This window comes from Chiloscyllium plagiosum, chromosome 4, assembly GCF_004010195.1.
Source record: "Chiloscyllium plagiosum isolate BGI_BamShark_2017 chromosome 4, ASM401019v2, whole genome shotgun sequence".
Taxonomy (NCBI): Eukaryota; Metazoa; Chordata; class Chondrichthyes; order Orectolobiformes; family Hemiscylliidae; genus Chiloscyllium; species Chiloscyllium plagiosum.
The window spans coordinates 131,678,253-131,704,004 of record NC_057713.1 but is presented as its reverse complement, the minus strand read 5'-3'; the positions used below and the strand labels follow the sequence as shown (position 1 = coordinate 131,704,004).

The 25,752-nt window shown below is 39.0% G+C and overlaps 1 protein-coding gene across 3 annotated transcripts in view; it reads right to left on the bottom strand.

Annotated features, from left to right (window-relative positions):
* arfgef1 (ADP-ribosylation factor guanine nucleotide-exchange factor 1 (brefeldin A-inhibited)) overlaps positions 1-25,752 on the bottom strand; it is a 203,045-nt gene that overhangs the window by 74,332 nt on the left and 102,961 nt on the right. For all 3 annotated transcript variants that reach the window (XM_043689239.1, XM_043689241.1, XM_043689242.1), the window contains 7 exons: positions 24,627-24,760; positions 19,472-19,706; positions 19,062-19,161; positions 18,822-18,961; positions 13,632-13,740; positions 5,126-5,327; positions 1,728-1,839 (listed from right to left, as the gene is read on the bottom strand). In XM_043689239.1, the coding sequence (XP_043545174.1) occupies positions 1,728-1,839; positions 5,126-5,327; positions 13,632-13,740; positions 18,822-18,961; positions 19,062-19,161; positions 19,472-19,706; positions 24,627-24,760 (1,032 nt within the window). The remainder of the gene's footprint in view (positions 1-1,727; positions 1,840-5,125; positions 5,328-13,631; positions 13,741-18,821; positions 18,962-19,061; positions 19,162-19,471; positions 19,707-24,626; positions 24,761-25,752) is intronic.

Sequence of the window (25,752 nt, the reverse complement as noted above, 5' to 3'; positions counted from 1 at the left end):
CTCAGTTCATCCAACTCCAGCTCCAGTTCCCTAACGCGGTCTGTGAGGAGCTGGAGCTGGCTGCACTTCCTGCAGATGAAGTCGGCAGGAGCATTGGTGGTCACCCCTACCTCAAACATCCTGCAGGAGGAACATTCCACTGCTTGCGCTGCCATATTTCTACACTTAGTCTCCAAAACAAGAACACTAAGTACCTTACCTATTCAGCCGACTGAGTCCTTTTTTTTTAGGTTAGAGGAGGAGGGAGGGTGGGAGATACTACACATGTAGTGTCTCGGGTAAAACAAGAACACTAAGTACCTTACCTGTTCAGCCGACTGAGTCCTTTTTTTTTTAGGTTAGAGGAGGAGGGAGGGTGGGAGATACTACACATGTAGTGTCTCGGGTTCCTTCTCCACTCAAATAACAATCACTTACCTTCCCGACCAGCTCTGCGCTCTGACTTCACTTGCGCCCAGCTCCTGCTGCTCTCTGCTGCAAAAACTCATGTTGCATGTTGCAGCTGGACAAAACTCCACACTTGGAGTATTGCGTACAGTTCAGGTTGCAACATTATAGGAAGGATGTGGAAGCTTTGGAAAGGGTGCAGAGGAGTTTTACCAGGATGTTGCCTGGAATGGAGGGAAGGTCTTATGAGGAAAGGCTGAGGGACTTGAGGCTATTTTCATTAGAGAGAAGGAGGTTGAGAAGTGACTTAATTGAGACATATAAGATAATCAGAGGGTTAAATTGGATGGACAGTGAGAGCCCTTTTCCTTGGATGGTGATGGCTAGCACGAGGGGATCTAGCTTTAAATTGAGTGGTGATAGATATAGGACAGATGTCAGAGGTAGTTTCTTTACTCAGAGGGTAGTAAGGGCGTGGAACGCCCTACCTGCAACAATAGTAGACTTGCCAACTTTACGCGCATTTAAATGGTCATTGGATAGACATATGGATGATAATGGAATGGTGTAGGTTAGATAGGCTTCAGACTGGTTACACAGGTTGGTGCAACATCGAGGGCCAAATTGCCTGTACTGCGCTGTAATGTTCTATGTTCTAAATGGAATACTGTGATGCAGGTTTGTTGCATATTGTTATTTGGGAATTTGGATATGAAAGTGGAGAAAAAATAGATTTTAGCTCTCAGTTCTGTGGAAGTAATGATCAGAAAGTAATTTTGAACTGTGAAATACAGACAGCTTTTCCAAGAAAAGCTATGACTGAGATGACTCGCTCAGCAACACAGGAGGATAACTGCCGAATGTTTGCAAAGTTAAGATTTTATTAAATGTAAACTGATAGTTAAGGGCTACTAGTAAACATTTCATAAGGGGACTGGACAAATGTTTAAAGGCAATATAACTTGTCACGCTATGAAGGATGAATAAGACAAATCATATTTTTCCATTAAAGACGAAAACAAGCAATAAGGGTTGAAGGGTCTTTTTCTGCACTTGACCATTGCATCCTATTTTTGCAAATTCTTTTGATTCAAAAGAATGCTACACTTGGACTCAGGCCAATGACTATGTTAAAAAAGCAACTTTAATCTTGTAACTTTTAGTCCACTGCAGGAGCGGTGTCTAGCTTCAACTCATTGGAGAGATATAGTACGCCTTTGGAAAACTGCTCAATGTAAAAGTACAATTTGTTTTAAAAAGTGCAATAAATGGGAACATTGTGAAGACACCCAATAGTTTTATCGACTTTCCTTATGAAAACTGAACGTTTAACTGCTTACTGTGTCTAATCGTTCTTCTTGATGTAGAAATTGAGCAATATCATCAGGTGTAGTCCCAAGCATTCCTTGTTCCTGCAGATACTGTAGCCCTCTTTTTGGTTTCTTGTTAAATCTGTATTTTAAAGAAAAGGTTGTTTCAATTTCTTAGGACTCAGGCGACTGACTGCTTAATTGATAAATATTATTTCATGTTTATTATTTAATCAAATAACTACAGCTAAGTATGAGGCAATAGGAAAAAAAAAGCATCAATCTCTTGCGCAGGCAGTGGTAAAAGCTTTCCATGTGTGTGTCTGAACTGACACTTAGATAGCTTCAATCCACTCAATGCAAGCCTAATATATTCTGACAATTTCTCCATCTGCAGAATACACACTGAAGTGCTAGACAGCCTAGGTTGTCACAATTACACACCAAGCAGGCCTTCAGAGTGGCGTGTCAGCTATTAAATTATATAAGTTTGTATTTAGACCTCTGAATCTTGAGTGGTTAAAAATAAATCAGTTACATAGCTTTACACTTTAACACATTAACTTCAAACATGATTAAAAGGTTGGTTAAGCAAGTGACAATTAGTAAAGGTTTGTGAAGTAAAAAATGATAAAGCTATTGGCTAAAATGTATAATATTTAATGCAAGGGAAGGTGGAAGTTAGATATGAAAATTAGATCAGTTTCTACAGTCACTACAGTCATCGCTTGCTTGAAGATTCTTCTAAAAAGAAGGGGTTAAGAAAGTCAAATGATTTCTGCAGATTGAATATTTGGAGGGTGCCCCCACAGGTGAAATAAGTAGAATAGATCTGAGAATATGTGAAGACCTCTTTCTTCTGCTTTGAATCCAATATTTAACTCTTAGAAGTCTGGTTCAATACAATAATTCCTTTTTCATTTATAGGATGTGTGCACTGCTGGCTGGACCAGGGTTTATTACATAGCCCTAGTTACCCTGAAGCAGTGGCGGTGAGCTGCCTTAAACCACTCCAGTTCAGGCAGCATCCAAGAGGCAACGAAATCGACGTTTCGGGCAAAAGCCCTTCATTCCTGATGAAGGGCTTTTGCCCGAAACGTTGATTTCGCTGCTCCTTGGATGCTGCCTGAACTGCTGTGCTCTTCCAGCACCACTAATTCAGAATCTGGTTTCCAGCATCTGCAGTCATTGTTTTTATCTCTTAAACCACTCCAGTCCACTTAACGTAAGACGACCTACAATGCTGTTAGGAAAGCGGTTCCAGGATTTTGACCCAGTGACACCGAAAGAACAGCACTATATTTCTGAGTTTAGATGGTGAGTAGCTTGGAAGAGGACATGCCACATATCTTAGCTGTTGTCCTCGGTGGTAACAGTCATGGGTTTGGAAAGCACTGTCAAAGTCAAAATGGAGGGTACAATTCTCAAGGCGAGGCAGGAGTAGAGGAACTTGGGTGTATATTTGTATACATTGAAGGTGGCAGGATAGATACAGAGTGTACTAAATCAAACAGATGGTGTTCTTGGCTTGATTAATAGAGGTATAGAGCATGGGAGCAAGGAGGTGGTGTTGAACTTGTACAAGACACTTGTTAGACCTTAGCTGAAGTATTGCAGACAGTTGTTGGTGCCATATCATAGACAATTTGCAAATGGGGAGAATGCAGAAGCAATTTGCAAGAATGGATCCAAGTACAGAAAATCCAGTTATGAAAAAGGACTGAAAAGGTTGGGACTGCTCTCCTTGCAGAGAAGAATGTTCGGAGGAGATCTGATTGAGGTTTTCAAAATCATGAACTAGCTGGACAGAATATAGGTAGGATGAAGCTGTTTCCATTTATAAAAGAAACAAGAATGAGGGGGCATAGATTTAATGTGATGTGCATATGAAGCAAGGATGTTGTGAGAACGTTTTCACACAGCAAGTTGTTGGGGTATTGAAATGCACTGCCTGGAAAAGTGGAGAAAGCAAATTTAATTGAGGCATTCAAGAGGGCACTGGATTTTTTTTGGATAGTAATGGTGTGCAGGGATATAGTGAAAAGATTGGGGATGGGAGCTAGATCTTCGAGCTGATCCAGCATGATGGTTCAAATGGACTGTAATAATTCTATGATTCAGTGAATTGTAATCTCTTCAATACATTTGCATAAAATGACTTCTCACAGCCAGATTTTACAGCAGTTCAAAAATTAAAAATAACTGCTATCCTGAAGTGGCAAATTACGCTTTCATATTAGGTCCTCACGTAAGCCAGGTCTACAGTACAGATGCCATAGCATGGTTGTTAAGTTGAGGTAATTAACTCCTTAACTGTCTGAACCTGTAGTTTGATGGCTCTTATTCTGTAAGGGTTTTAGTAGGAAAGAGAAGACTACTCAGGGAAGCCATTGTCAATTAATTTCTCTCCATTCTCAGAAATTTCTTCCTTCAATTTCAAAAGGACTCTTGCAGTTTCTCCTTGCCACAGTTGTCTTAAGAGCAGCTGAAGTCACTCGGGTAGGTATGAGATTTCTGGGATCTATTTTACAAGACACCTTGCGCCCATTTTAAGACTGCTTAGCTTACTTCACAAATTAAATAACACTACAAATACATTTTTGTGACACTAGAATACCAAGATGATAATTAAGACACTAATAGCCTCTGGTGTGGAAATTGTGCCAACTTCAATAGTTGGCTTGAAAATCATCATTGCATATGATCTGCAGTCATATTTGGGCACAATTGGTCTTTAATGACAATGGTCTGAAGAATATTTGAGCCTGTATCTAACACCATTGGGCCCATAAGAAGGGAGCACAGAAGCCATTTGTTCTTAGAGTACAGGGAGCCAGCCAACCAGCTTCATCCAATGCACAAGGGAATTTAAAAGTAATACAAGTATTCAAAACATTGCTTTTGCATTCATGGGATGAGGGTTTCACTGGCTAGGCCAGCAACTGTTGCCCATCGCAGAGGGCAGGTTAAGAGTCAAACACATCGCTGAGGTTCTGGAGTCACATGTCAACCAGACTAGGTAAGGATAGCAGTTTCCCTCCCTAAAAGGCATTAGTAAACCAGATGGGTTTTTTTTTGGGCAATCAGCAATGGTTTCACGGTCATCATTAGACTCTTAATTCTGCACTTCTGTTGAATTCAAATTCCACCATCTGCCGTGGTGAGATTCGAACTCGGGATCCCAGAACATTAACTGGGTCTCTGGATTAACAGTCCAGCGATAATACCATGAGGAACATTTCCTTAAATCATATATGTCCCAGTAGCTGATGATGCAATTTATACTACCTAAATTATTCAACAGTGGAGCAAGTTTTCTAACTCCCTACAAAATAACTGGAATATTGTTTCAACTAAGTACATTTGTTTTAACTTCCAAGTCCACTAATAACACTTTAAATACTTGTTTTTTGAGGATTCTGACTTACAGTTCAATTCCTTGTTCTATGATTTCTTTCTGCTGCTTCAAAACCTCATATTGTTCTGGGTTGTCTGCGCCAGATGTCTGAGTGCTATAGCTGCCAATCCCTGAAGATGCTGTGGAATCCAAGGAATTTATGCTCCCATATCGGTTTATTGTGTCAGGGTACTTATTTTCATTGCTGTCTTGTTCTGAAGTCTTTTCTTGGCCTATATCCATACAAGAGACATTAGAAATCACTTAATTAAAAACAAGTACAAGATTAGGAGAGTTGACTTGATACAAAATGCAGTAGAGCCAATCTATTCTATAGGGTATGGGCTATTTGGGCTACTACTGTTGATCTGATTTATTTTTAAATAGAAAGGATCAGGAGTCAGGCACAGTAGAGAAGGGAACAACTAGGAGGCGGCGGCGGTTCACACAGGACTTGGGTGTTGTATTTAAATACATGCAGTTGCACGAAACAAGGTAAACGAGCTGGTAGAGCAGACAGAAAATGGCACATATACTATTGTGGGCACCACAGAAATGTAGCTGCAAGGCGATCAGGACTGGGAACTAAATAGCCAAAGATACATATCTTATCAAAAGGTCAGGCAGATGGGCAAAGGGGCCAGGTATCCCTTGATAGTAATAAATGAAATCAAATCGACAGCAAGAAGTGATATAGGGTCCAAAGGCGTAGAATCTGTATGTGTCAACTTGAGGAACGATAAAGAAAAAAAAGGACTCCGATGGGAATTACATACAGGCCAGGCAGCATCTGAGGAGCAGGAGAATCGACGTTTCGGGCTTAAGCCTTTCTTCAGGAAGAAGCTCCAAGGATGCCTACCTTGAAGAAGCTCCAAAGATGCCTACCTTGAAGAAGCTTCTCCTGCTTCTTGGATGCTGCCTGGCCTGCTGCGTTTTTCCAGCACCACACTTTTCAACTCTGGTCTCCAGCATCTGCAGTCCTCACTTTCTCCTATTACATACAGGCCCACTAGCAGTGGTCAGGATATGGGGCAGAAAATAAATCAAGAGACAGAAAAACCATGTAAGAAAGGCACTATTTCAATAATCTTGGGGGAATTCCATATGCAGGTGGACTGGGAAAATCAGGTTGGTAGAAAATCCCAATAAAATAAATTTGTGGAATGTCTACGAGATGGCTTTTTGGAATAGCTTGTGGCAGAGCCCTCAAGGGAACAGCAATTCTGAATCTGGTGATTTGTCATTAGGTAGACTTGATTCAGTAGCTGAAGATGAAGGAATCTTTGGGGACAGTGATCACAACACTATAAAATCCACCCTGCAGTTTAAAAGGGAGAAGCTGGAATTGGATCCAACAGTTGAGTAGAAGTAACTATGAAGACATAAGGGAGGAGCTGACCAGAATTGATTGGAAGGGGAGCTCAGCACAGAAGATGTTTCAAGTGATAATTTGGGAGTACAGCAGATACTCATCCCAAGGAAGCAGCAGCATACTAAGGGAGGACAAAACTGACAAGGGAAGTCAGCAACAGCATAAAAGCAAAAGAAAATGCAATGTGATGAAGACCATTGGGAAGCCAGAAAGTTGGAAAATCTTTAAAAACCAGCAGAGGCCAACAGGGAAATAACAGAGAAGACAAGATGATTAAATGAGGATAAGCGAGCTAGTAACCTAAAGGAAGATTTCAAGAGTTTTTTAAAAATGATATAAAAAGCAAGAGGGGCAAAAGTGTACCTTAGACTACTGGAAAATAAGGCTGGAGAAGCAGTGATGAGGAACAAAGAAATGGCAGAGGAATTGAATAGGTACTTTGCATCAGTCTTCACAATGGAAGACACCAGTAGCATATCAGAACTTGAACAGAATCAGGGGCAAGAGGTGAATATTATGACCAACACTAATGAGAAGGCGCTGGGGAAGCTGAAAGGCCTGAAAGTGAATGAATCATTTGGACCAGATGGACCACACCTCAGGGTTCTGAATGAGATAGCTAAGGAGATTTTAGAGTCATTAGTGGTGATCATTTGGAAATCAATGGAGCTAGAGAGGGTCTCAGAGGATAGGAAAATGGATAATATAACAAGCCTCCTTAAGAAAGAGGAAGGTACAAATAGGAAATTATAAATTATAAATATAAGTCGTTCTTAAGATTTTCGAGTCCATTATTAAGGATGAGATTGTAGAGTACTTGGAAGTGCACGGTAAAAATAGGGCTAAATCTGCACGGCTTGATCAAGGGGAGGTCATGCCAGACAAATCAGTTAGAATTCTTTGAGGTAGTAACAATCAAGTTAGACAAAGGAGATCCAGTAGATGTGATTTACTTGGATTTCCAGAAGGCCTGATTAAGGCTGCTAAATAAGAGCTCATGTGGTAGGGACAAGGCATTGGCATGGATTGTGGATTGGCTGACTGACAGAATGCAGAGAGTGGGAATAAAGGGTCTTTTTCAGGGTGGCAGCAGTGACTCGTGGAGTTCCACAAGGGTCAGTGTTAGGACCACAACTATTCATACCATATATTAACGATCTGGACGAAGAAACTGAGAGCATTGTTGCTAAGTTTGCAACTGACACAAAGCTCGGTAAAAGCGCACTTGGGTGTTGAGGAAGTGGAGGGGTCACAGAGGAACTGGACAGGCTAGAGAGTGAGCAAAGTAGCAGCAGATAGAATACATATGATGTTATGACTTTGGTAGGAAGAATAGAGGCATAGACTATTTTCTAAATAGGGAAATGCTTTGAAAATCTCAAGCACAAAGGGACTTGAGAGTCTGAGTTCAGGATTCGCTCAAGGTTAATATAAAGTTCAGCTGGCAGTTAGGAAGGCAAATACAATGTTAGCATTGTACACCACAGCAGGGAAGTATTGCTGAGGTTGTACAAGGCCCTGGTCAGACTGCATTTTGAATATTGTGAGCAGTTTTAGGCCTTGTATCCGAGGAAGGATATGTTGGCATTGGAGGAGGTCCAGATGAGGTTCACAAGAATAATCCTGGGGATGAAGAACTTGTCATGAGGAGCTGTTGAGGACTCAATCAGTATTCAATGCATTTTAGAAGAATGCGGGGGTAGGGAGGATCTCATTAAAACTTATTAAATACTGACAGACCTGAACAGAGTGGACATGAACATGATGTATGCACTTTTAGGAGAGACAAGGACCCAAGAGCACAACCTCAAATGAAGGGATGACCTTTTAGAACTGAGATGAGGAAGAATTTGTTTCAGTCACAGGATCTAGAGGTTCAGGTACTTAATTCTTTGAAATTTGTGGTACAGGTAGAGAGGGTGGTTAGGAGATAGTGAGGACTGCAGATGCTGGAGAAGTCAGAGCTGATAAAATGTGGCAGTGGAAAAGGCAGCATCTGAGGAACAAGAGAGACGATGTTTCAGGCATAACCCTGTTTTGGGCATAACCTTTCATTAGAGTTATGCCTGAAACATCAACTCTCTTGCTCCTCAGATAGGATGGTTAAGAAGGCATTTAGCACACTTGCTTTCATTGAAACAGACCTTTTATTATAGGAGTTGGGATGTCATATTGAAGTTGTACAGGATGTTGGTGAGGACTCTTCTGGAGTATTGTGTGTGGTTCTGGTCGCCTTGCTACAGGAAGGATATTATTAATATGAGAGGATTCAGAAAAGACTTACCAAGATGTTTTCGGGAGTGAAGGGTATGAGTTATAAAAACAGGTTAGCTAGGCTTGGACTTTTCTCACTGGAGCGCAGGAGGTTGAGGGGTGATCTTATAGAGCTTTATAAAATTATAAGTGGCACGGATAAGGTATATAGCAAGGACTTTTTCCCTTGGGTGGGAGTTCAAAACCAGAAAGCATATTTTTAAGGTGAGAGGAGGAAGTTATGAAAAGGAAATGAGGGGCAACTTTTTTTTAAGCTGAAAATGGTCTGTATGTGGAATGAACTGCTGAAGGAAATGGTGGATGCAGTTACAACATTTAAACGACATATGGATAAGTAGATGAATAGGAAAGTTTTGGAGGGATTTGGGCCAAACACATGTAAGTGGGATAGAGCATAGAACATTACAGCGCAGTACAGGCTCTTCGGATGAATTTAGTTTGGGAACATGGTCGGTATGGACTATTTGGACCGAAGGTTCTGCTTCCCTGCTGATTGACTATGATTGTTAATGTGAAATACTCTTGTTTTCGTTTGGAGCACTGTAAGAGATATACGCTCTATGCGTGATTTCAATTCTAATCTATCATCTGATTCTGGAATGAAAAATGAAATATTATCATTCCTTTTTCTCTGAGATGTATCGTCAATTCAGAGACTTGCTGGATAAAAAGTCAAGTAGGAAGCATTCAATATTTCAACATGCTTCAGTCAAAAATGAATTGAGAAGTTCTGAAGAAAATATTACTGCAATCACCCATGGGGTTTCTTACAAAAATAAAAACAGAATACTGCAGGTACTGAAAATCTGAAATGAAAACAGCAAATGCTGGAGAAACTCAGCAGGTCTAGCAGCATCTGAGAAGACAGAAAGAGTCAACATTTTGAGTTTGATTTAACTCTTGTTCAGAGGTTTTTTTTTTAAAATAATATGCCACCAAACAAAAACATGACATGCTGAGGTACCTCAAGAATATTTAAGTTCAGTCAATCTTCCAAACTTCTAGAACATAGATGTTAAAAACATTGCAGATGGTGTGAATAATCAGTTTTAACTTGCAGTTACCAGGTTAACATGTTGTGGAAATTCTGAATAATCTGCCACTACACTATACAAGTTTGCCTCTTCAGAAAGGTTCTTCAAGAGAAAAATACAAACTCAAAATAATTGATTACACTTATAACAAGTCATTAGTAGGTATGAAAGTACACAAAAAAACCAAACACCGTGGTAAAATTCACACCAAATTCTTAAATTGGAACAGATTACATTTTACTCATCAACCTTCTGTTTTTATTTGAGCAAGGTGAATTAAAAAAAGGCTTGCATTGAAATGCTGAAGAAACTTGGGAAGAGTAGAGAATTCAGAAAACACACAATCTGTAAATAAGCTCTTTCATTTTAGAAATTACAGCTTCCCAACAGAACTTGTACATCAGATATTTATCATTAACAAGTTAAGGTAGTTTTGTTCTGAGAATTTATTGTCAGCATAAACCTTTCTGAAACCAACAGGAGCTATTTCATATTGGACCTTCTCAGCTAGGTTCCATAAGTGAAAGGCCAGCTTCTACTCACTGCACAGTTGTGATCCTTTAACACTTCAGAAAAAAGGGCTGATGATGAGTCATTGGACTCGAAACATTAACTCTGCTTTCTCTCCCCAGATGCTGCCAGATCTGCTGAGCTTGGTCAGCAATTTCTGTTTTCGTTTCTGATCTCCAGCATCCAAAGTTCTTTGTTTTATTTTAAAGGATAAACTTCCTGTTTTCAAGCTTCAGTTTTAATTTGGGGCACTATGCAGGGTATTGGTGAAAATGGCAAGCAGCAGGGAGGTTGATCAACTGGTCAGATTAAAAGGACTTCGCAAAAAGTGAAGGGAGCAAAAACCAAAAAACATAACTTACATTTAAGTAATTGAGCAGAAAATGAAAGCGAAAACTGGGCCACAGAAATGGGATGAAGGGAGAAAATTAATGGAAGTGTACAAGCTTTAAGCAAGAACATAAAATCTCCAATAATTAATTTCCTTCTGAAGGAATGAGTCTCCATATTTCAAACTAATACTTCAGGACCAGAGAGGTTGCTCAGCATTAATTAGGACGTACCTTGCATTTTGAAAAAAAGTTACTGATTGAACAGGCTAAAGTTTTCAACTTTCCTCAGTGCAATAAAAAGTAGACAATTATCAGCTCATAGCATGCTTGAAATCCCTTTGATGAATCCACTGGCAAAGACAGCAACATGGCAGCCTGTGATAGAGCATGGTTTCAATGACAGCAATTTCCAGGTTTCCACCTTTAACTGTGCATGTGCAGAGGCCAGAAACTGCCATCTGGTTTACCCAATAATAACAGCATAATATTGAGTTTATCAACTCATGTTATTACTGCTGCAAATTCCAGACAAGTTGAAAAGAAAAATGCAATTCTTAAGATTTTCAATAATTTTTGCTCACTTGAATTCACAGAATAAATTAGCTTGGTTTAAATGAATAATTTAATTCCATTCAACAGCAAGGCAAAAGAAGCATATGAAAAAATAGTTCATTAAGAATTTCTAAAGAGTTATAATGAAAGATGAAAAATAATAACCACTATTTAAGATTTAACAGCTCTAAAATATCAAACAAGTGCTAGATACTGCCCCCTCATTCAGTATGGTCTGGATCAGGTTTTAATGACAGTAGATTTTGCTGACTCTACTAAATACAGATATCACTTTTCACTATACCTAGGTACATGTGACAATAGTAAATCAAATCAAAAAACAATTGGTCAAGGCTGCATTCTTAATAACATTTGGAAGCTGACTGCCTCCAATCTAGAAACCCAAATTTTACCCTAGAACTATTTATTTTTAAATAACATCAATTTCAATTAGCAATCCATTTAATGCAGCCAAATACTTTTTAAAAAGTGAAAAATCACAAATTATGCATTTTCTTTTGATTCATCCCAAAAAAGCCTGCAATTTAATCTTTATAAAACTGCAGCTCAGTAATTAAGAAACATCATGCACTGATATCTTGAGAAATACAAAAACGTTCTTTCTCCAAAGTCACAAAAATTCTTTTATATAGACCATAAGTGTAGTAATTTCACTTTCCCCAACAGATGAGTGTACAAAAGGATTTCCATGATTACATTGTCATCTGATTGATCACACCAACACATTCTACTAATATTGTTGACAATAACTATATATGACTGTCAAAATATTTTTCAAAAGAGAGGAAAGTAGAAGCATATGTGGAAAATGTTTGGTGTTATAACATTGAAGTCTTGTTCATCCTACACTCATCGATCTACATTGGGACCCAGTCCATAAATGCCTCCATTTTAGAATTCTTATCCAATATTCAGATCCCTCCATAGCCTCACACCTTTTACAATTGTCACTTCTTCCAACCCAACAACCTTAGCGAACTCTGCATTTAAACACCTGAATTTATATAGTGCCTTTAGCATTTATTTATTTCCCATTGAGAAAATGATGGTGAAAAGCAAGGACCCGTCACTACTTAACTAAGCAGCTCAGGATAGTAGTGAAGTGAAAGAAAAGGCATAAAAAGCTGAGAAAATTAGCCTTAGGCTTGAAGATTACAATAATGTAAGAAATCAGTAAAGATAACTTTAAAAAATTAGAATGAGAATGAACAAGCAAACATACAAACAAATTATAAGAGCTTCCACGAGTACTAAAAGTAGTAGCTGAAATAAATGTTGGCCCCTTAGATGAAATTGGAGAATGGATAATGGCAAATAGGAATGAGAGGTTTGAATAAGCATTTTGTCTTCATGGAAGAAGACACTAAAAGCATCCTAATAATAATGGGTAAGCAAAGGCCGGAGGGAAGAACTTAATCTCGAGACAGAGAAATATGAGGAAACTAATGGGAGCAAAAGTCAACTAGTTCCCCACACCTAATGGTTTACGTCTCAGTAAGGTGTCATTGCAGAGGCAGAAAGTATGTTATCTATGATTTGTCATTGGGAAAAGCTAGAAACAGTGCAAGGAGTAACAAGTCAAGTCAGAATACAGCAAAATGGATTCCAAGTTGAAGATGGTGCTTGGGTAGCTAATTAAAGGGGTAGAAGGATCTTAAAAGTGAACAGAAGGTTGAAGAGGTTAATGACAGAATTCCAGAGTGCAAGTGATAAATAATATTCATGCGACAAAGGTGCCAGGTAAGGACCATCTCCAACAAGAGAAAACCTAACTATATCACTAAATCTCTATTCTAAACCTTTTGGGACGGTGGGGGAGGTGAAGTTTGAACTGATCAGATATGTTACTGGATAGCCAAATGAATACTGTAGCTTCAGGAAGAGGTCAGAGGCTAGGAATCCTGCGAGTAACTCACCTACTGACTTCACAAGTCTGTGCACAATCTACAAGGAGTATGATGGAATACTTTCCGAATGCCTGGATGAGTGCAGCTCCAACATCCACAAAAAGTAACCCTTTGAATGAGACTCAATCAACCACCATAAACACGCACTACCTCAACTACTGACACAGTCAGCTGTGTACAACATATGCAAGATGAACTGCAACAACTCACTGAGGTTTTTATATATATGCCTTCTGCTTCCTTGTCTGTAGACATTTTTTGAAAGGCTGCAACATGTTAAATTCAAAAAAATGCATTTCAGATTTGATATAAAGGCAAAAGCATAATGGAAATGTCCAAAGCTTTTTCAGGATTTAACTTAAAAATTCACACAAATTTAGTGTATAAAATTCCAGTAACACAGTATCTAGCTTGTATATTTATAACATTTCTTGCAATAGGTTAGTCCAATATCTTCTATCAATTCATTTCAAATGGAAATAAAATATTAAAATACAAGTTATAAACCTATCAGAATAAAGTCAAAATATCTCACCAAGGCTAGTCTGAGAGTTTGGATTCACGTATAGATCCTTACTCCATTCCACCATACACTTCAAAATTGAGACCAAACACTCCAAGCCCTTCTTCCTAAGACTGAGCTCCTTAAAAGAAAAAAAAGATGTTTATCAAATTCTGACAATGAATTGTCATGAACTAACAGAGTTGATGAGGACATAGATTCTTCATTGTGCCATAACTCATTATGAACTCATTCCCAAATAGCAAATTCATAAATGGTTCACTTCCAACTACACTGTGGCAGCTTGGTTAACAGCTAACGCGAGATGAGATGGAACTGTCTCCAACTTAGGCAATGTATTTTGCCATGGCTATGATATCTGAGCAAACACACTGCACCCAAAATTAATTCTACTTTCCTTTTCAATTGCCTTTTGAAGTTGTGTGCAATTTCACAAACGCGTGACCTTGCATCTCACACCATTTAAACCACGTACTTTCATGTCGATTGCATGGGGAACTCTGCTGAAACCATCATTCATTTCTTTAAGTAATTTCAGGATTAGCTGCTCTGACATCGACACTGTCAGCCTCCAAGGTCCATCATGGATAAACTCAAAGTCACCCAAAATATCACCTTTGTTTCCTGTAATGCCCCAGGGTTAATCTCACCTGTGATAACCATTGTCGACGTATACACAAACTGGGTGCAGGATTAGCCCACTCAGCCTCTCAAGCCTGGTAGAGTCATACAGCACAAAAACAGTCTTTGATCCAACTTGTCCACACTGATCAGGTTTCTCAAACTGAACCTGTTCCATTTGCCTGTGTTTAATCCATATCCCTTTAAACCTTTTGTAATTATACCCATCTTTATCACTTTCTCTGGGAGTTTGCTCCATATCTCATCTGATTGCAGCCTCAACTCTACTTTCCTTTCTACTCTCTAAACCCTTGGGCTCTTTAGTCAATCAATTATCTATTGAACTTGGCCTCAAAACTTAAACTCATCTTCCACAGCTCTCAAGTGAAAACTCGTCCTGACTTCCAAATTCCTTCATTGTCTTATCACAACCCAGCTCTATAACGAGATTCATCCACATATGTTAGTGTATGCGTGTATCCGGAGTTTGGCAACTTTTGTGTCATTACCTCCATTGTCCCTGGGACTGCTTTCAGTGAAACTGGCTTTAAACTCCCAGAACTATACCAAAATTAACCTCCCTTATAGATTCTCCCATAACTTTAAAAATTCCAGATCATGCCATTGATCAGGTCCCTTAAATGTTGATTTATTTGTATTTACCTCAGTAATGCATCTTTGGTTATGACATCTAAGGCACTTTTTTATATTTTATGTTGAATGCATTGGAAATCTCCTCATACAATTTCTAATTAGCTTTTGCCCATGAAAAAGAACTCCACAAATTATTTTACAGTCTACTGGCCAGATGGGTTGGATATCAGCGACTGGAAGTTAATCCTGACAAATTAGAGGTCATCCATTTCTGGAGGGCCAAAAGGCAAGGCAGGATTCCTAGGAAGCTAAAAATGTGTTGCTGGAAAAGTGCAGCAGGTCAGGCAGCATCCAAGGAGCAGGAGAATCGACGTTTCGGGTATGAGCCCTTCTTCAGGAAGCCCTTCTTTCTGCTGCGCTTTTCCAGCAACACATTTTCAGCTCTGATCTCCAGCATCTGCAGTCCTCACTTTCTCCTACAGGATTCCTAGGAAGTAGAGAAGGACCTTGGTGTGCATGTTCACAGCTTCTTGAAAGCAGTAGGATAGGTAAATAAAGTGATTACAAAGGCATATGGGACACTTGTCTTCATTAGTCAAGATACTGAATGCAAGAACAGAGAGGTTATTGTGGAACTGTAAATAATGTGAGGTAGGCCAGGTTTTGTCAGGGAGAAAGTGAGGTCTGCAGATGCTGGAGATCAAAGTTGAAACTTTATTGCTGGAACAGCACAGCAGGTCAGGCAGCATCCAGGCAGCATCCAGGTTTTGTCACAATACTACACAAAGGATATGATTTCACTAGAGAAGGGGCAGAGGAGATTCACCAGGGCTGGAGTGATTCTGCTATGAAGAACGTTTGGATAGGGTTGGGTTATTTTCTTTACAGCAGAAGGGTTAGGGGGAATTAGATCGAGATGTGCAAAGTTATGAAGGTCATAGATTGAGGAAAAGTTTCCTCTTATCTACCCTATGTACAGAGGTCAATAACCAGGGAGCACAGGTTAAGTGAAGAGTGCGGGTAAGTGGAGTTGAAATGCCCATCAGCCATAATTAAATGGCAAAGAGGACTCGATGGGCCAAATGGCCTTACTTCCACTCCTATGTCTTATGGTCTTATGTTTAAAGCAATGAACTTGAGGGTTAGAGGGGAATCAAAGGGGAAAAAAAAACTTTTCACCCAGAAGGTAATGGGTACCTATAACTCACTACCTAAAAGTGTGTTAGAGGCAGGAATCCTCAAGACATTTAGATGTGTACTTGAAACATCATAGCATACAAGGATACAGGCCAAGTGCTAAAAAAATGGGATTAGAATAGAGGGGGTGCAATATGAACAGCAGGGACACAATGGGCTGAAGGGCCATTTTCCAAAACTGTAAAACTCTGACTCTATGGTTCTAATACTAAAATAGACATCAGTGTGCTCAGTTGACTGGACAGTTGATTTGCAATGCAGAGTGACGCCAACATGGGTTACCATGTAGGATTGTCCTTCTCAACTTCTCCTCTTGCCTGAGGCATGGTGATTTTCAAGTTAACCCACCACCAAGTATCTCTCTCCCTCAAGAGAGCACAGGTCTGTGGTCCTGTGGGACTATGGTGACTTTACATTAACCTTAATAAAACCATTTCATCAAATTGTTAACCTGAACTTTACAGAAACAAACATGGTAATTATTTGGGGAAAAATGTTACCATGCTATCCTCTTATTCCATCAGATTTTCTACAAGTTCTGATTGGTTCTTAAGCTCAATTCCTCAGTTGGGGAGCAGGATCTGCTTCCAATGAAGAGGCTTTCTACCGGCACTTCTGCACCTGCTGCACTGAGTACAGAACATGAAGATGATCACCAGGAGATTCAGGTGACCGATGTATCTTTATTCATGATAGCAGACTGCTGTTGTGTACACAGCTTCATATTTAAGATCTAACAAAATGAAAGAGAAAGCTTAAAAATTCAAAGCGATTCAGCATTGAGACTTGCAGCAAAAGTTCTACATCACATACAGACAGGGTGATTAAGAAGGCATTTGGCACACTTGCGTTCATTGTTCAGTCGTTTTGAGTATAGGAGTTGGGAAGTCATGTTGAGGTTGTGCAGGAAATTGGTGAGCCCTCTTCTAAAATAGGAAGGATATTATTAAGCTGAAGAGAACTCGGAAGAGATTTACCAGGATGTTGCTGGGTTATGAAGAAAGACTGGATAGGCTGGGGCATTTTTCCAGCGGAGAGTAGGAGGTTGAGATACAACCTTATAGAAGTTTATAAAATATTGAGGGGTCTAGATACAGTTAACGGTGGTTGTCTTTTCCCTAGGATGGGGGATTTCAAGGCAGGATAGTGAAGGTGACATTTGGTATGCTTGCCTTTTTTGGCCAGTGCATTGAGTATAGGAGTTGGGAGGGCATGTTGCAGCTGTACAAGATGTTGATTAAGCCATTTTAGAATATTGTGTGCAATTCTGGTCTCCCTCCCAACAAAAGGGTATTGTGAAACTTGAAAGGGTTCAGAAAAGATTTACAACGATGTTGCCAGGGTTGAAGAGTTTGAGCTATAGGGAGAGGCTGAAGAGACTGGGGCTGTTTCACCTGGAGCGTTGGAGGCTGAGGGGTGACCTTATAGAGGTTTATAAAATCATAAAAGCACAGATAGGGTGAATAGCCAAGGTCAATAGCCAAAACTAGAAAACATGGGTTTAAGGTGAGAAAGGGAAGATTTAATAGGGATCTAAGGGGTAGCTTTTTCACATAGAGGTTGGTGCGTGTATGGAATGAGTTGTCAGAGGTGGGGTGGAGGCTGGTATAATTACAACATTTAAAAGGCATCTGGATGGGTACAAGAATAGGAAAGGTTTAGAGGGATATGGGTCAAATGCTCGCAAATGAGACTGGATTAATTTAGAATATCTGGTCAGTGTGGACGTGTTGGACTGAAGGGTCTGTTTCTATGCTGTACAGCTCTATGACAAGGCGGCACATTTTTAAGGAGAAAATAGAAACATTTAAAAAAAAGATATGAGGGGCAATGTGTTTTTTTAAACACTGCTATGAAGTTGAAAAGAGTGTATGTTCACTTTTAGATAGAAAAGATTTTCTGAATTTTAAAGTGGTTTGTGTGTGGAATGAACTTACTGAGGAAGTGGTGGATGTCAGCACAATTACAACTTTAAAAGACATGTGGGTAAATACATGGGAGCATGGTGGCTCAGTGGTTAGCACTGCTGCCTCAGAGCACCAGGTTCAATTCCACCCTTGGGCCACTGTCTGTGTGGTGTTTGTACATTCTCCCCATGTCTGCATGCGTTTTCCTCGGGTGCTCCAGTTTCTTTCCAAAATCTAGACGTGCAGATCAGGTGAATTGGTCATGCTAAATTGCCCATAGTTCTAGGTGCATTAGTCAGGGGTAAATATTGGGGAATGGGTCTGGGTGGATTACTCTTCGAAGCTAATCTATTGAGTTACATGGATAGGAAAGGTTTGGAGGGATTGTGCCAGGAACAGGCAGGTGGGGCTAGTTTAGTCTGAGAACATGGTTGACACTAACTGGTTGGACCAAAAAGTGTGTTTCCATGCTGTATGACTCTACAACTCTCATATGTGAGCCCCAATCTCCCTAGAGTTAACCTAAAAATAGTCTTCAAGGATATTTTCGGCACAATGTCTGATGCATCCTTGGAAGAAACAAGAACTTGCTTTTAAAAATCCTGAAGGATGTAGCATCACATATCTAGCTAAAATAAATAGTCATGCCCTGTTTCTCCATGTGCCAAAGGAACTACCAGTTTTTGATTGCAAGAGTGACAGTCTTGTCAAATTCAGGTAGTTTGGAACTGCACTAACTGAGTTTCCACCACAATGAAGGTTACAGATCTGAAGTCAAGCCAAACATGTGAATTCTATTAAAGCTAATTTATATAAATGTTTCTATGTTTTACTGTCATTCACTCACTTTTACTTTCACATATCTTTAATTGTTTCACAGTACCTGCACAGGTGTCATTCCCAGCTCATGACCACCTCGACCTTGGGCTATCTTAGACAAGTCATTCACCAATCTTTCGAAGATGTTAGCAGCATTCAAGTCGCAATCGTAATTTACATAAATGTCGACCACACTTTGCGCATCTGCAAGTTTAATTAAGATTAATTTAAATAATTAAAATGTTGATATTAAATTTGTCAACATTAATGCCCTGGAAACGTAAGCAACCAAAAATAATCATACCTGCACAGATCCTGGTCAGAGTCTGAATTACCATCCATTTGTGATCAAAAGAACTTGTCGATGTTTCCAAAATATAAAGAAAGATTTCCTTGAAGAATACCTAATGTAACAAAAGAAAAACGTGAGCTTGTGATACCTTTGGTATAAAACCAAAAAGGGACAGAAAGGAAAACTGAAAAGAAAAGAAATTGCACCCCGAAAAGAGAACTTATTGTTCAACTACTGAAGACAAAACTTGGGGAACTACGAGTTGCTAATGTATTTTATATTTTTGAAAAGCTTGATATACAAGATATTTATACAATATCTTCACTTTTAATATTAATAAGCATAAGAATATTCTGAAGTCAAATTGCTAATCTACAATGAGTTAAATTCGCATCATAGAACTGCACAACTTCATACATTACCTCTATCTGCATCTTAAGATGAGTCTTGAAGTTTGATAAAAGAGTGAGAAAGATGGAAAGTGACAATTCAAACACTTCTGGCACTGAAGAGACACCATTTTTTGATAAAGCCACACAAAGGTACTGTTTTATTGCATTGATGAACATTTCATTAGTTCGAAAAATTGGTCCGGCATTTTGCAGAATTGATAGAAGAAGCTGTAGTGAAAGGATCTTGGAGCGTAATTCGTGAGACCTATATCATCAGTAAAAAAGTGAAATTGAGAACACTTCTTTTTGGAAGGCATGGGTCAAGAACTGTAAATGAAATTAAGCATGCATAAAAATGAGCAAATCTAATGTATCACAATTTTAAATGATCTGATGTTTGAAAAAGTAGCCGTTAATATCCTTCAACATGAAGCCAGAAAATAGTGTCCTTTGGAGATCTGGTCCAAAACAAACCTGTAAACATAGAGATTAGGCAACACAATGTAACACTTACTCCAAAAATAAGCTCTTTAAAATGCTTCCAAAATTCAAACTAAAATATAAACTGGTTACACTGATCACATTCATGATCGGACTGTTCAGGAGAGATAGGAGAAAGTGAGGACTGCAGATGCTGGAGATTAGAGTCAAGATTAGAGTGGTGCTGGAAAAGCACAGTAGGTCAGGCAGCATTTGCTTTTGCCCAATTTTCCTGCTCCTCGGATGCTGCCTGACCGGCAGTGCTTTTCCAGCACCACTCTGTTCAGGAGAGATGTTAAGAAACACTTTTATACACACAAAGGGTGATAGAAGTTTGGAACTCTATTTAACAAATGGCAATTGATGCTAGATCAGTTGTCAGTTTTAAATCTGAGTTAGATAAATTTTTAAGTTAAGGTGTTAAGGGAAGTTATGCCACAGATCAGCCATGATCTCATTGAATGGCAGTCTGGGCTTGAGCAGCTGAATAGCCTATTCCTGTTCTGACGTTCCTACATTCATTTTCTCTTCCTGTTACTTTCTTTGAGTGATTTTCACAATGTTAATGCTTTAATCATGTCTGCCACTGTAGTGCAAGTTTTGGTCATTGAAAGATTTTTTTCTGGTCAATTTCAGTTTATACAAAGAGAACAACTGCAGTTATAACACAGTAAGCCATTCGTTGCACTTTTGCAGGATTTTATTCAAGCAATCCAAAACTAATTCTACTGCATTCTCTCTGCACAGGTCTGCAATTAATTCAATATCAATTAAAATAGTCTCTATATCAACTAATTACTGCTTTTTCCATCTGGCAACAACTAAATGCATAGAAACATTAAGTTTTCTCAATCTCTGACAATAACATTTTAAACTCTCAGAATAAATGCTCCTAAATCATTGCATTAAAACCAACATCAAATTACAATTTAGATTTCTCTGCTCAAGTGGAAAAATGATTATTACCCTTGAAGTTTCTCACATCTTTGTGATGCCCAAATGGTTTACAATAAGTGAATTAAATAACCAAATATTTAATCATCAATTCTTTGTGGATAAATGCAGCACCTAATTTGGACGTGGTTCCCACAAGAAAGCATGGAGATGAATGACTGGTTGATTTGTTTCAAGCTTATTTGGTTGAGGAAAAGTGCAGGCCAGGTTTCCAGATTAGAGTGGAGGGATTTTTCTCACATTAAGTTCATCAAGCATACTGGGCTTTGGTTTAATGTTCCATCCAAGTAACTGAACCTTAAAAATGCAATGAGTTGATCGCTCCTGCCGAAAAAATGCTAGTCGAGTTGATATGCTAAAATTCTGACTCAAGACAAGAATGTTACCATGACAAAATCAGAAGTTGCTGGAAACACTCAGCAAGTATGGCAGCATCTGTGGAGAGAAATCAGAGTTAACATTTCGGGTTGAGTGACCTTTCCTCAGAACTGATGGTAACTAGGTAAATGTTGGTTTATATGAAGAAGATAGGGTGGGGGAGGGGGTAAGGTGTAAATGATAGATGGGAATTGAGCCCAAAGGGCAAAAACAGAAGTTAGACAGGAATGTATAACGATTTGGCTGAGAGGGTGAACAGCTGTTAATGGGGTCTGTTAGCACTACCTGGAAGGTGCATCTAGGCCTTGGATACTGAAGTGGAGTAATGCTTTACCTACACTTCATACAATCTAGTCTACTGCATTTGCTGCTGACAACATAGTCTCCTCTACCTTGGGGAAACAAAGCATAGACTTCGGTGATTGTTTCACCGAAGACTTGTGTTCTGTTCGCAAGAAAGACCCTGAATGTCCAGTTGCTTGCCACTTTAATACGCTACCCTATTCCCTGGCCAATAGCTGTGTCTCCGGCTTGCTGTAGTGTTCCAGTGAAGCTCAGCACAAGCTGGAGGAACAGCACCTCATTTTCCACCTGGGACCCTGGAGCCTTCTGGGCTTAATACCAAGTCCCATAATGCTAGGGCTTTGAGCTTTCCCATGTCTTTATCCCAACCTCCACAAACCAGCCCTTGTTGTCTCTCAGCCTATTAGCAATGGCGAGCACTCTACAGCAACTGCAGTGGGTATGACTTCAATCATTTGAGGGCTTTCCCTCAATTCCAACAGATTTGAATTTTGAGCATTAAGAGAGCTATTCACTGTCTTGAATATACAGAACAACTGGAAATCCATAGTTTTCTCAAGTACAGTGCAATCCCTTCTTTGCAGAAATTTCTCATTTCCATCCTAAATGGATATCCCTGCATTTTAGATTAACCCGATGTTTCAGTTTACCCAGCCAGGGAAATTATTTTCTCAGCATCTACTTTGTAAACCCATTTAGCATTTTACAACTTTCGATGAGATCATCTCTAAATTTTGCATAATACAGGTTGCACCACCCTAATTTGGAACTCTCAGGTTCAGCAATCTCTGTGATCCTTTGATTTTCCTTGCAATGGCTCTGCACGGATCTTTAGTAATGTTACATTTTCTTACTTACTCTGGTTTGGATACCCTAAATCCTATTTTGGGGTCAAATTGGAAAATCATTCATTCATTTGGCATATGCATGCTATGTCAAGATGAGATGTTTAATTGTGAAGTGTTTGTGCAATAAATACACTTGACCTCCCATGGCCCAGCAAAGGTCACTTGAAGATTGTGGGATTAGAGGTACGAGCTGAAAATGTGTTGCTGGAAAAGCGCAGCTCATGCACGAAACGTCAATTCTACTGCTCCTTGGATGCTGCCTGACCTGCTGCGCTTTTCCAGCAATACATTTTCAGCTCTGATCTCTAGCATCTGCAGTCCTCACTTTCTCCTAGAAGATTACAGAGGTATAACCTGTACACCCACTGTCTGCTCAATCCCTCTCATAGGACAATCTCCCTATGTGTCACATTACTTAAAGGACAATTATGTCCTTCATTAGATGAGGAGACCGAAAATGTGCACATTACGCCCGTTGTGGCCTCACCAATGCCCTGTCTAACTACATTAAGATTTGATCACTCTTCTATTCCAAGATTATTGTAACAAAAGCATTTACTTTCAGAAATGCTTGCTGTTCTTAGCTGTTAGTTTTCCATCATTCTAAAACAATGACAGGTGTGAATTTAAAATCCTCCAGTGTCTCACCATTCAAAAAATATTACTTTTTAATTTTCCTGCCAATATGGGTACTTCACACTTGCCCCCTGTGGTAATCCCGCATACTTTTTGTTCAAAAACCATTCCTCAGTCCAAGTTAGTATACAACCCCCATACCACAAATCCTAATTTTGCATATGTGACACCTTTTCTTTAATTCTAAATACACAGCATCTACCAGTTGCTTCTTTTCTATCCTTCCATATGTACCCAAAAATCTCTAACAGATTCGTCAAACACATTTCTCTTTCATAAACTGTGACTGTTCAGCTTAAACAAAAACAGAAATTTCTGCCAAAACTCAGCATATGTGAAGAGAAAGCAGTGTTAACATTTCTAGTCCAGTGATCCTCCTCCTTTCTGCTTCCTCTTTTATGATGTTCAATTTATGACATCTCTAATAATAGAATCAAGCATTATGTCTACTACTATTGACAAACTGACTAGTGTGCACTTCACCCTTTTATCTTTAGAAAGGCCGTGGCTACATCTGCTGTCTTCTAATTCTTGGTGACAGCTAGAATCGAGCAGAATCTGGACAATCAAAACTAAAGCTTTCATTATGTCTATAGTGACCTCCTTTAAAACCCTAGAATAAGGCCAACAGGCTGGGAGTCTGACACTACTTTGTCCTATTAATTTCTTCAGACTTCTTTTTACTTATGCTGATTTCTTTAGGTTCCTCATTCTTGATTGACAATTGATTCCCATTATTTCTGGAATTTTCATCTTCGGCGGTGGCTAAACAAAATAAAGGTTTCACCTTTCAGCTTCTACATATTAGGTAACTGAAAAATTGTTGTAGAAGTATTGGCTAAATATGCCAAACTTGTTTATATACCTTTTTATGCAAACTTGAAATAATAACAGTAATAGTGAATGGACACTATGTATATTCTAATTTTTTAAATTCATTCACGAGATGTGGGTGCCACAGGCTAGGTGCCTCTGAGCAATTAAGAGTCCACCACCTTATACTATGTCTGCTGTCATGCTGGTCTTTCCCTCAAGGACGCTAGTAAACCAGATAATGGTTTTCCAACACCATCTTGGTTATCATTAGCCTCTTAGTTCTAGAGTTTTCATTTTTAATTCAAATTCTACCATTTGCCATGGTAGGATTTGAACCTGGATCCAGAACATGACCTGTCACTCCCCAACATTAATAGTCTTGTGACAATATCACTAGGCTATTGCCTCATGACAGAGCATTCATAATGGCTACGCACGTGGGGAAAAAAGAACAAGAAACTGGCAGCATCTCTCAAGGAATCTGAAAAGATGAGATTGTCAGTCTTACAAAAAGGCATATTATAGCTGAGCACAAGTATCCCATGCATTACTACTAAGTAATGTTAGTGACCCTACTTATTAACTTTCTAAATTTGTAGGAGACATTACCTGTTTTGTATTTTAGATTCAGAAGTAACTAACCTAAAAAAAAATTTCAAGGACCACTTGATCAAAATAAAATTTAAAAAATTATTTCTAAGATTCATTTCAATAGTTTTGAATTTCAAAATCTTACATTCTGTCTTAGCACTTTCACAAGCCTAACTTACTTTGGATCAGGAGGACCATCAGAAAGTGGCTTCATGGAAAGTTTGCATAATGATCGAAAGACCAGAAAAGCATCCTTCTGCAGAATGTGAGAGAACTTAGCACTAGAACCACCTCCTGGAGTGATTCCACATTCCTACAAAGACAAAAATACAGTATCATACTATTTGCTTCAAAATATTTTCTACTTCATAGTTTCACAATTACATTTAATTAATAAATATCTTGAGAAACAAAGTCTGGGGTACACTTTGTGCACAAAGGTTTCACATACAATATATTTTTAAAAACAAATCAAAAAATCTATTTTTAGAAGTTTTCGGTCTTGTTCAGGTGCGCGAAATTCCTGCTGTGATACAAAAGAAGTATTTTTGTTTAAGGTTTATAATGTAAAAAAAAAAAGAGTTCTTCATTGAAAATAGCAGCAGCATGGAGAGAAGTCTTCTAGCAATTTTCAAGTGCTTACTGTTTGTAGTATTAAGTTAGTAGTGCTTGTCAGTAAAAGGTCCTCACCTTACGATGTGGAACCTTGCTTTGGGTTTTTTCAATTAACAATAGGAATTCAAATTTCTTTTTAAGATTATTGGTCTCTATTGAGGACACAGCAATATACATATTTTAGAGGCAAATCAGAGAAGGTTCACAAAGTTGATTCTTGTGATAAAGGAAAGGGTGAATGGTTGGTTTTCTACTCATTGGAAGAGGAATAACAAAAAAAAAGATTCTGGGACAGCTGAGACAAAGCTTCCCCTTGTGGAGGAATAAATAGTGGGGACATTATTTCAGAACAGAGGGCCACATATTTAAGAATGAGATAAGGGGAAATTTCTTCCCTCAAGGAGTCATTAATTTTTGGAATTCTCCTCTTTTGTGAGACATCAAATACATTCAAAACTAACTTAGTTAGATTTTGAACTTTAGTGAGTATAGGAAGAGTCTGGAAAGAGGAATTCAAGTTAAGGTCAATAGGTGTGAAACTGGAAGAGCACAGTAGATCAGACAGCATCCATGGAGCAGGAAAGTCAATGTTTCGGCTCGAAACCCTTCATCAGGACTAGGGAGGGGGAAGGGAGCCCAGAAATAAATAGAGGGAAGGGAGTGGGACTGTGGGGGGTTGGGGAAAAAGGA